Source organism: Monopterus albus, unplaced genomic scaffold (genome assembly GCF_001952655.1).
Source record: "Monopterus albus unplaced genomic scaffold, M_albus_1.0 scaffold500.1, whole genome shotgun sequence".
NCBI lineage: Eukaryota > Metazoa > Chordata > Actinopteri > Synbranchiformes > Synbranchidae > Monopterus > Monopterus albus.
The window spans coordinates 111,859-123,936 of NW_018128380.1; the positions used below are offsets into that span (position 1 = coordinate 111,859).

Sequence of the window (12,078 nt, forward strand, 5' to 3'; positions counted from 1 at the left end):
AAGGTTTAGAAAAATAAAAAGCTTATGGCCCACACACCAATTTGATGCTCAAAAAGTATATTTATTTAGGCCGCCACACCAAAAAAATATAAATCAAGCACTAGATTTTTGTTTTTTTTAATTTTGTTGCTGCCGAGTTCTTTTTAGCAGCATGCAGTTACAGCAAAAATCTTTTTTGCCGTTTTTGATGCGACTGCTTTGCTGAACCACAAACTTGAACCATTCTGTACAAGGAACTTGAATTTGCTGGAAGGGAAAAATAAGCTTCTAATCTTTCAGATCTGATAAACACAGGAATTCAGCGGCCTTCCTCATTATTTTCTTGGTACTGCTCTGGTGTCTCACAGCTCTGAAGAGATTTTCTTGTTTTTCCTTCGGTGAGATTAGATCAACTCACATTCCAGATGCTGTTCACTGCAGGTGAACCTTGCTTGTGTCGCAAAGGCAACTTAAAGGTGAAGGCACCCTCGTACTCTGCTAGATGCCAATGCCGTCAGAGCTAACAACCATGAGCACAAGCTGCTGTCACCATTTCCTTTTTAACACTGGAGAAACAGGGAGTCTGAAATAAAATGAAAAGGTTTTTTGTTTGAATTTTGTGGGAAAACTACTTATATCAATGTCATATAGCAACATCCATCCATTATCTATACCGCTTATTCCTAAATAGGGTTGCAGGGGGGCTGGAGTCAATCCCAGCTGACATTGGGCAAGAGGTGGGGGTAAACCCTGGACATGTCGGCAATCTGTCAAAGGGGTGAGATGTTGACAGTCTTTGGGGAGAACATGCAAACCCTGCAAAGAAAGGCCCCAGATTGGTACTAAAAGTACACAATTACTGGTTTATTTTGACTTGCAAAGCTATTATAGCCATTGTAATGAAATGTTTGTCCACGTTAACTTCAGTTTCACCGTTAGTCTGCTTTCAGTTTGGGGTGGTTTCTTTTAGCCTTGACCAAGATCTGTCACTGACCTTAACCAAGTGGCTGCTCAAACTCCACTGGACCATGTGGATCTCAGAGTTCATGTTGCTTCATTATGCAGTGACAAATGCCAATGCAAAATGTCACTTAGGTATGAGGACTTCTTGATGAGAAAACAAGCTACTGTACAGAGGAAACAAGTGTCACTGATTCCTGACCTTTTTATATTAACTATTCCCTAAAAGACTTAAAATATAATTCAAAAATATTTAACAAACCAAAATTTAAACATGAACTAGTTTGGTTCCTGAAGAAATTATGTACGCTGTAAATGGTGTCATTTTTCTGCAGAACTGGGGTTCCCTGTGTTTTGATGAGGTGGAGAAGCTGTGATTCAAGAGTTTCTATAAAAACACATGGGAGGTATTCCACTAAAAACTGCACCAAACCACAGTTTATTTTTTAAAGGGGACACTCTGCTCACAGGGCAGACAATCGAAGCCTTTGCTTACATTAGAACTCCAGATTGCACATTTAAAACATAAGCCTTTGCTGCATGAACTACACTTTATATTATGTTAGTATCATAAGCTGCACAGTCTCATGTTACTCAGTCAAACAAAAGGCAAAGTTAACAGAGACATGTGGTTGCATGCAAAAGCATTTGATCAACCCATGTGACTCAGTTATTTTTGGCTGCTGTAGCCTACTGCAATTAACTTCTCTCCCATGAAAACTCATTTGCTCCAATTCATGGCCTTTTTTAAAATGAGACCAGTCTCTTTGTTATAGCTCAACAAGGTGTGATAATGAGTGACGACAAAATGCAACAGTGAAAGAAAACCTGAGAACATTAAGGTGGAGAACTTCAACTTTATGAGTTTGTCACTTCTCACATATTACAGTGACAGTTACCATGATGTTGTTGTTGTTCTTTAACACACACGACTGCTTGTGATGTGTTTTTGCGGTTCATTCCTCATATGACTCACATTATAATGTTTTGATTCATGACAGGTGTTGGAAAGTGTCCATGTGAAATTTTCAGCAACGCAAACCTACAGGTACCTAAGGGAGCCAGTCGGTGCACCTGCTGGTGATGAGTTACAGCTCACAGCCGCACAGCTGCAGTGTCGGAGGTTCAGTTTTGTCCAGGACCTTTGTTGCATGTGGCATCCCCACTTTCTCCATGTTTCCTCTGTGCAAGCTACTGTTAAAGAAAAGGTAAATACCAAATATTAACATAAGAAATATGAACATAAAGTCTGTAATTAGTGCTACTCCAAAGGATTTTAGTGGGTGAGGAAATTTTCAGTTCACTAATAGAAAGTAAACAAATGTGAAAGTGCATCTGCATATGTGAATGTCATGGTTTTATTGTCTGCATGTTATATTCAGACGTGTTCCTAATATTCTGACCCTCTCATGTATGTAGCTGTGGAGGAAAAAAATAAAAATGTTATGGTGGGGTCCCTCACCAGGGGGTGACAGAGAATGAGGACTCAAAGTGCAACCTCAGGTGCTAATAAGTAAGTGTCTTTACTGCAATATACATAGATGATAAGTGGACAAAGTCAATGGGTTAGGCGTGGTTCAAACCAGTGTTGAGCAGTGGAGGCTGAGAAGACCAGGACGGGCAGGTGAGCAGGAAGACGAGTGGTAGGAACTTGGAGGAACCAGAGGACGGGAAGGTGAGTAGACAGGCGAGCAACAGGAACCAGGAGGATCAGTGGACCAGGATGACAGGTGAGTAGACAGGCAAGCAGCAGGAACCAGGATGACAGGTGAGTAGACAGGTGAGCAGCAGGAACCAGGAGGATCAGTGGACCAGGATGACAGGTGAGGATCAGTGGACCAGGATGACAGGTGAGCAACAGGAACCAGGAGGATCAGTGGACCAGGATGACAGGTGAGTGGACAGGCGAGCAGCAGGAACCAGGATGACAGGCGAGCAACAGGAATCAGGATGACTGGTGAGTAGACAGGCGAGCAGAAGTAACCAGGAGGATCAGTGGACCAGGATGATAGATGAGTAGACAGGCGAGCAGCAATAACTAGGGGATGGGAAGGTGAGCAGATAGCAGGTGAGATGAAAGGCGAGATGTTCTGGAACTGGAACTGGAACAGGCTCGGCATCGGCGTCGGCAGTCTGGCTGACCCGCTCGGGTACAGGAATTGGAACAGGCTCGGGGGCGGCGTCGGCACACCAGCCGACAGGCTCGGAAACAGGAACGGAGGTGGCATTGGCACACTGGCTGACCCGCTCGGAAACAGGAACTGGCTTAGACTGTGGAGTCGGCCGCTGCCAGGGAGCTGAAGTGCAGACGGTTGTACAGAAAGTTCCAGACAGAGTGAGGTGAACACTGCAGTACTCAGTCAGTATGGGTCTGGTACCATCTGCATGACAGCTAGCAGCGGAAATGAGTCAGTCTCATGTATAATTTTATAATCAGGTCTTCCGCTACATTACACTTATGAACAAACTATTTTAGCGAGCAACTCCCAACCATTCTATAGTTCTTGTCCACATCATTCAAACTTTTCCAGTGCAGGTTGAAAAACATATGTGAACTCTTCAGCTAGTGACGTCAACGAAAGCTAAGTCAGGAACCAGCAAACCTGGAGTGAGTTTGCTGTTCACAAGAAACAAGGTGGCTCCAAAAATACTGTCCAGTAAGGTAAAAAAAAAGAAAGCAACAAAGGAAAAACTGGTGCTGTAACACCTCTGTTCATCAGTTTACTATATGTAAATCATTGAACAGGCAGCACATCACTGCATCCCTCAACTTTACCAAACTGTAACTTTTAGAACAGTGCTAAAGGGAAAGTGGTTTGTGGACTGATGAAAAAAGCAGCAGTGCAACATGACAGCATCCTCCCAACACTGAGGCACTTGGAGGCAGCGTCATGACTCCAGGCTGCTTTGCTGCCTGTGGGTCTGGACACCCTCATCAAGTATCAAGGTATCCTACAGGGTTCGTTCAGGGTGGCTGTTTACCAGCTCAACAGAATTTGGATCATGCAGCAGGTACTACATCAAATTAAATCTACTACAGAATGACTTAAGATGAAGAAAACCCACCTTCTGGAGCAGCCCAGTCAGAGCCCAGACCTTAACCCAACAGCTGTTCACACCCGACATCCTAAGAACATGTTTGAGCTGAAGCAGCTGTGAGAGCGTAGGGTCAAATTCCTTCTGAACATCGTGCACGTCTGATCTGCAGCTACCAGTGTGAGGTTATCACTGCCAAAATACGTTCGGCCTGTTCAGGGTTCAATTACATTTTCCACCAGCACTGCTACTGTTTAATGGATGTGTCCAGTAAAGGCACAGAAGAGTATGACTGCTTGTGTGTTGGCATAAGCGCATTGTTTATTGATACTTGTGACTCAGATGAAGATCAGATCACATTTTATAACCATGTGATTCCAAAGGGTTCTCCTACCTGTGAAACATCCACTATATCTTTTCCACAAGACCCGTTGTGTCTTTTATAAAAGTCAAACACCAATGAACAAACCTTTGGCCCCCTCTTGTGGCCAAGTATATTAATAGCAGCTACATTTTACATTATTGGAATCAACTTTGATTTATTCTATGCTAAATTAAAACAGGCCATTCAACCATTTATGCATTTACTACCACTGCACAACCATGTTTCATTTTCAAGTATGCATCTTTAAATACAGAACATGCTGAGGTAAACATCACTTTGAATGTTATGAATGTTTATTGAGGATGTTCATCACAACTGTTTTCACCGTTCCTTATCAACTGTCAGTTAAATAAAAATAGGAATATTTAAAGTTAAAGGTTTTCTGGCATCATCAAAAATCAGGTGAGATTTTAATGATCTAAGGAGCGTGACACCATTTTGAGGACATCAGTAGAAGCCACAACATTTACATGCGTTTGTGAAATGTAGAAATATTAACAGTATCTCCAACAAAACAGACATTTATCACGTTTAACTGAGCGGGTCAGTTCAGTGACACCAGCCAAACTGTTGTGTTCTCTTTCACTGACCCAATTCTGAAATGCAGATTTAATGGACCACTTGTCAAGTGATAGAAAATTTGGTGTTTTGGCAAAAAAAAAATTTTTACTTCAAGCCATTTTTGGAGGGAACTGGCTGTCAGTTTAGGCTACAGCCGAATTGCAGTTGGATGATCCGCGTAGCAAAAGTGACGAGTGAGTTTTAAGACCAGCAGACCAAAGACTTCACCTCCTGTCCTGAGAAAGGCCCTCAGTGAACACAACAGACTTTTCCATCAGCTCTCAGTCTCTACTGTTGAACAGCTTTTAAGACGCTGACACTTTTCCTGTCAAAAAGAAATAGTAACACACTCAGGGATGTGACTGTGAACTGCTGACACCCCTGACAAAAATCATCCACTTGAACTCAACCAAAAACCCTTTTATTCTAACCGTTTGACCTCTTCCCTCTGTGTCTGTTTGCTCCCTTCCTGCCTATAAGAACCCCTCTGTCTGCGTTGCCATGTCTCACTCGTACTCGGCGATCAGCACCATCATGCCGACTCCGAACAGCAGGGCCAGGATCTCCATTAGAGACTGGCCGAAACTGGAGCGGCCTGCCAGCAGCTCTGGGAGCACCGTCACTGTGGCAATGTAAATGAACCCGCCGGCTGTGAACGGCAGGATCCAGGCGGTTGCCGCGGCTCCGACTCCTTCAGCCAATAGGGAGCAAACTGTGCCAGCGAGAGCTCCCAAGGCCGTCAGCAGCTGGAGACACATGGCCTGATGGGAAAGAGGAAGAAGACTGCTACAGTAACATTGTCAATATTTCAACACATCCTGCATTTTAACATATTACAGGGATCCTGCAGGTACTATCAAGATACATTTTATACTTTTTAGGACTTTTTCCATTTTGAACACAATTAATTCACATCCACAGTGGCAAAAATATGAAGGATATGAAGAAAATTTGTATTCAATTTATTTGTATTGCACCAAATCACAACAAAAAGTCATCATGCTTTAGAGTCAAGTCTGGACTTTACAGTACGGTAGAGACAAACACAACAAATCCCAGATTCTGGATTTTACAGCACCTTACAGAGAGCAGAAGGGCTAATTCACACTGCAACGTCCATATATACAATGACTACTACTGTTTATGTCCTGAATAAACATCACAAGACGTGTGAGTCAGGACTTGGGGTACCACCTCGCCTGAACCATTTCTGGGACGATGCACAATCAAAATTTAACTAGTGGGCCAATAAACTTTGCTCAGATTCACGTTCAGTCTTTTAAAGCTGCTGACTGCCTGTATGATGTTATAAACTACAGCTCGAGCAGTTAGCTACCTTTCTTTTGGTGCAGCCTGACTGTACAAGGATGGCAAAGTCTCCAATCTCGTGTGGGACCTCGTGCAGCAGGATGGTGATGGTGGTGACAGTGCCCACTGCTGGACCAACCAGGAACGAGGCTCCAATTGCCAGCCCGTCAGTGAAGTTATGGGTGAAGTCAGCTGCCAGGTTCAGGTACCCTGACACTTTGATGTCTGGAGAAGTGGAGAGAACAGAGAATAAATGGAGCTGATTAAGAGTGTTTAAACACACTGTTTGGGACCGTCACTACCTGGGACACTGGGTTTTAACTAGGTCAGGGTTGGCTGGTTCTGTGCTAAGAAGGTAATAGCACTGTGATCACAAAGACTGACATGATATCAACAGCACGTGACATACCAGCACTGACATCACTGACTGGAGTGGAGCCAACAGAACTATTTTTACCCCACGGGAGCAGCAGAACAAACATTTTCTGCCCCTGCAAACCATTTAAGAATGTGTTCGACAACATGTTGAAATACTGTAGCTGGCAATGTTACTTTGAAGTGTTTATGGCCCCAGTAACTGTGATGTGGCTGAACCCAAAATCACCATACAGGTCATACAGTAATCGCTGTCACTAAGAATGACTTCACAGCACCACTGACAGCCGTAACATGTATATGTATATTAAAGGCAAAACTGCACCATGTGATGTTCGGAGAGAAGTAACACGTCTTGGATGTGTTTCACTCATACGTGGAAATTCTGAGAAGATTTTACACTTATAGTTCAGGCAGAAAAATTAGATGGCAAAAAGGAAACAATATAAATGCAGCACTGAATTTTTACTTGTCATTGAAATACTTTAAAAAGTTAAAGGAGCCTTGCAGAATTTAAGCTGAGAAACTATGCTGACCAGCTGAGGAACAGGACACTGCACTTTACTGCAAGGCCATGACCAGGCTGGCATGGACACGGATCCTCAGTCATATGGGTCAGTACGGGTTACTGAGTAAATGCATGGGCAAAAATACAAGTTTTACTCATTTAAAATGAAATATAAAACAATTAGGTGCAAAAAGTGAATACTTTTTAAAGCCACTCATTATTTCAATGCATAACCATTAAAACATTGCTACGGTTTTATGTAACAAGCATGCCATAACACTCGTCTTTAAATCTGTACATCTCCAAATATCTGTTTTCCAGGTTTCTAGGTTTACTGTAAATCTATTTTTCTACTGAAATCTTAATTCATTAATAATAAATAAGTGAAATAATAAACCACATTTCTCAGGTGCATGATAGTCTAAAGTCTTAACACAAACAACTGTACAAGACTGTTGCCTAATTAAAATACATAACAATGAAGTATTTAGTGAGTATATATCTACACTGGTGTTTATTTAGCACATGCTGAATACATACCTCTCTGCCGAACTCCATCTGTAGAGTCATGCTGATTATCTGCTTGTGTTTGTGAGCTGTAAGAATCTTTCCGTCACACTGCAGTTTAGTAACTGACCAGCAAAGGGGGCTGCTGAGTCTTTAAGTCTGTAACAATCAAGGTGTTCACTGCTTACCTGTGCTCTTTTTCTCCTCTTTCTTTGGCACCTTCTCATGTTTGACTCCTTTCTCCTCTTTCTTCTTCTTCTTTTCCTTTTCTTCCTCTTCATCACTCTCCTTTTCCTTGGGAGCAGCTGAAAACGACACATAAAGCTCAAATCAGCTCCAGTCACCAGATCAGATCTTGAGATTACAAGCAGTGAAATCTACACAGTTTACACGCTTAGATTTTGGATTTGAAAACAGCTACAAGATAAAACTTAGATCAATTTATTAAAAAAAAAAAAAAAATCTGCAGATGAAGATTTTATGTAGGAAAATGGAAATGTTTCTCTTTCAGGACAAATTTCTAAAGAGCAGAGTGTTTCTACCCACGTACCATGTGAGTGGCTGTGGGAATGGCCATGGCCATGCCCTCCTTTCAGCAGTCGGACAAATTTCTCTACAACCAGGAAGGCAATGATCCCCCCGAGGACCCACAGGCCCACTGACATCATGTGGCCATGGGCAGCTCCTGCGGAGAGAGGGGACAATGGCCTGAACCATGCAACATGAGCAGATTGATCCATGTGCAGATATCACGTGTTACTCCTGCCGATTAGGGTGAAGAAGTGAAAGCTGCATATGTCACCAAATGACTTCATTGTTTTGAATTTCTTTGGCTGATTTTTTGCACCTCTAGGACACCACCTATCAATAACCAGACAACCAAGTGTGTGCACATTAAAAGTAATCGCTGCCTACCGTGGGAGTGACCATGGTCATGTGACTCTTCAGTTGCGTGCGAGTGCCCGTGATCTTCATCTACCTGAGAGTGGGGCTCTGAAAATGACAAAAAAAAACAGACACTGACCTAAAAAGGAAAGTGATTATCCTTTTACCGTCTGTGTTTTCGATGAGCTTTGGTTCATCACTGTCAGTAGCTGAATGAAACTGTTGTTGACTTGTATATTTATTACTTTGACGTATGAGAGTTTGTTCACATTTAGAAATCGCTGACTTAGAGAGGTGTTAAATACTATGTATGTGAGAAAAACTGACAGCAACTCAAGCTTCTGCATCTACATACCCAGAGCATGTGGTATGAGGTGGAGGAAGGCATCACCGAGGAGTCCACCAGAGGCAAAGCTGAGGAGCACCTTGAGCAGGTTCTGGTGCTGGTCGCTGTTTGACTGAACTGGGATAAGAAACAGAATGAGGAAAGGAGCCGCGCTGATCAGCAGGGTGGCTCCAACAGCCTGCAGACAGGGATGGAGGAAGTTTACTTTTTTTATGTGTCATATTTCTGATGCAGAGATGTTTGACAAACTGCAAGGTCATCAAAGAAGCAACATAAAAGAGGGCTTAGAGGACAAAGGAGGGAAAGGACACTGATCCTTGTAGAGGCTAATTTAGGTAAGACATGTCTGAACAGATGAATGACAGCACTGATAGTTGCTGTAGGACAAAGCACTGTATGTTTTTCCCATTGGTCATACAAATATTTTAAACCACATTACAAAATCACAACCCATTGTTCTCAGTCTAGCCCATGACCACACCTGTGCCCAGAGCTCCACCAGGTCCGTCTTCATCTTCGCTGCCTCTCTCTTCACCCTCTCCCCTCCACGTGCGTGCCCATGTCCACTCTCCTCCTTATGCACTCGAACAACATCTTCAAGATGAGCATGCCTATGTCCGTGATCGTGAGAGTGTGCATGTCCGTGATGATGAGCGTGTCCGTGATCGTGTGCATGTCCATGATTGTGAGAATGTGCATGTCCGTGATCGTGAGAGGGTACATGTCCATGGAGCTCCTCTTCATGTGCAGGGAGATTGGCTTCGATGCTCCACTTGCTCGCTCCGTGGTACATCTTCACCTGAGGACCGTGAGAGTGCACGTGATGATCATCTTCTCCATGGGAGTGGCCATATCCATGATCGTCATGGGAGTGGCTGTGAGCAATGGTTGAATGGGAGGCTAACAGGAGCACTGCAGAGGTGACCAGGGTCAACGCCAGCAGACGTACACAGGCCATATTATCCACTATTAAAAGTGAAGAAGAAAACACCAGGTTGATTTATGATTCAATTCACTGGACCAGTTTACACTTCAGTCACTTCATGTGTAGTGAGTGTGGGTACCAAAGAAACAAATTACATATTCTGCCTTGATACATGAACTTAATGCAAACATCATTTCAGTCATGAAAATAAACTAATAACTTCATCTTCCTGTTGCTGTCCATTTGTTGTGAGTTTTAATTTTAAAAAAAATTTTCACAAAATGTGCTGTAAAGTTAAACTCAAATGAACCATCACTCTGTCACTAGCTAAATATATTTATGTCACACATACAGTATATGCACACACCTCTGTCAGTTCAAGAGGAATCCAACATTTATTTTGTGGCACACAGCTGTTAATACTCATTAATGAAACGCTAGTGGATAGAAACAGGTTTAAGAACTGGCCTAATATTATCCAATTTTTCTCCCTGTGATAATGAAGCACCGCAATGAAGGCAGGCCCAGTATCATCTCATTCCTGATCAGTGCAATTACTGCACGACCTGTGTGGAAATGAAATGTGAAGAAAGCTGCTCTTGCTTTACATGGAGGCCACTGTTACAAGCTCTGTCACACAGCCCGAGTGGATTCATTTAGCTTTTATTGATAACTCACATTGTGTAAGGAGTTCAAGTTATTCTTGCTTCATCAGATCAGACAGTTTTTAATATTATAGTGCCAACATGCCAGAGTTAGCATTTATTCAGACTGCACTAGGATTTTGCTCCTGTACTGACTCAGTTTGGGGCTTTTCCGTTCAAATATAGCAGCACGATATGGTGCTGAGCACAATTAGCAATGGTGTTGTGCTGTTTTAAGGTTATGCTAGGCTAATCATTCCCTGGGCGGCATGCACTGATTAATGCTGTGGTAATACTTTGTACAGTATTTAATACAGGAACGGCCTACGTGTGCAGATGTGTACAAACTGTGTTAATGTTAACTTACTATTACTATTTGAGTTCGCTCTCTCTCGCTTTCTCCAATGATTGTGTTTATTTGCTAGCGGCTTTACACATCGGATCCGGGTGTAAAGCGGATAATCTCCTAGATTTGAAAGGGTCAACTTTAATCTGACAGCAAGCAATAAAACCCGGTCAGCAAACAACCACCAGTGATCGGCGGTTTCTATCAATTGTGAAGAAAGCCCATTAGCTTGCTAGCTAGCTAATAACAAACTTGCTAGCATGTTGCCGCAGCATTACTAACTGCGATTTACAATGAAAAACAAACAAACCGGATTGTGTCAGATATCACTACCTGTTGAGCCGCTGGACGTCCCTCTGTCTTTAGTACAATATGCTTGGTAAACCGCTAATATTTCTGTGTACGTTGATGCTACTAGTCGCTTGGTCTAAGACGTGGCATATCCGCTAAACTCATCAATGTCTCGCGGGAACACGCTTCATTGCTCCTTAGTTTTCTCTATCTCCATTTAGATTGGAATAATAATAATAGTACATGCCCGATTTTCCATGACACGATTATATGATACGTGAATATATTTTACATCACTTGAAAAATTGTGTCAACTCCAAAATCTTGCAAAATTTGATTTGTGATTAAACAAGGGGAGCAATATAGATATCGCGAGAATAATTTAGTATTTTGAATCATTCCCCATATGTTGCTGGAATCAGCGGCACGAACATCCTGAAGAAGAACAGGATGCAAATCCGTTTGCCTGCGATTGAAACCTGCAAGTAAAAACATAGTGATACATTTTTTGTGTAAATTATGTGTGTGTTGATATCATCTGTTTCTACATGTTTGAAAGAATAACTCAAATCAAATAAAAAAAATAAATCGCCTGTGTGTGCAGCCTGGTTTAAACTGTCGGTAGGGAAATGGGCTTTAGCTGCAACAGCTGCTTCACGATAAATTATTGACAATTTAGTAGAAATAGTAGATTTGTAGAAGCATCACAATAAATAATATTTTACTGTGCAATGGCTGTTGGTCGAAAAAGGAGAGGACGTAGAAGGATTTGTAGACAGAGAGAGAGAAGAGGAAAGGCAGGAGTATAGGTCTGAGAATAGGGACTCTTAATGTTGGCACAATGACGGAAAGGTAGAGAGCTGGTGGACATGATGGAGAGAAGGAAGGTAGATATACTGTGTGTGCAGGAGACCAGGTGGAAGGGTAGCAAAGCGCGTAGCATTGGAGGGGGATACAAACTTTTTTTATTATGGTGTGGACAGGAAGAGAAATGGGGTAGGAGTGATCCTGAAGGAGGAGCT

General features: G+C 42.5%; 1 protein-coding gene across 3 annotated transcripts; it reads right to left on the reverse strand.

Annotated features, from left to right (window-relative positions):
* Window positions 1-4,249: 4,249 nt before the first annotated feature.
* On the reverse strand, window positions 4,250-11,262 carry slc39a7 (solute carrier family 39 member 7). Of its 3 annotated transcripts, none has more exons than XM_020588067.1 (8): window positions 11,099-11,262; window positions 9,332-9,816; window positions 8,860-9,028; window positions 8,535-8,612; window positions 8,170-8,304; window positions 7,808-7,924; window positions 6,258-6,454; window positions 4,250-5,682 (listed from the first exon to the last, which is right to left on the reverse strand). In XM_020588067.1, exons 2-8 carry the CDS (start codon window positions 9,806-9,808, stop codon window positions 5,428-5,430), a joined length of 1,428 nt encoding a protein of 475 aa, XP_020443723.1. In that variant the 5' UTR covers window positions 9,809-9,816; window positions 11,099-11,262; the 3' UTR covers window positions 4,250-5,427. The 3 variants fall into 3 exon arrangements, with proteins under 3 accessions (XP_020443723.1, XP_020443724.1, XP_020443722.1); XM_020588068.1 differs by having other exon boundaries at window positions 11,076-11,262; XM_020588066.1 differs by lacking the exon at window positions 11,099-11,262 and adding an exon at window positions 10,787-11,011.
* Window positions 11,263-12,078: the final 816 nt, after the last annotated feature.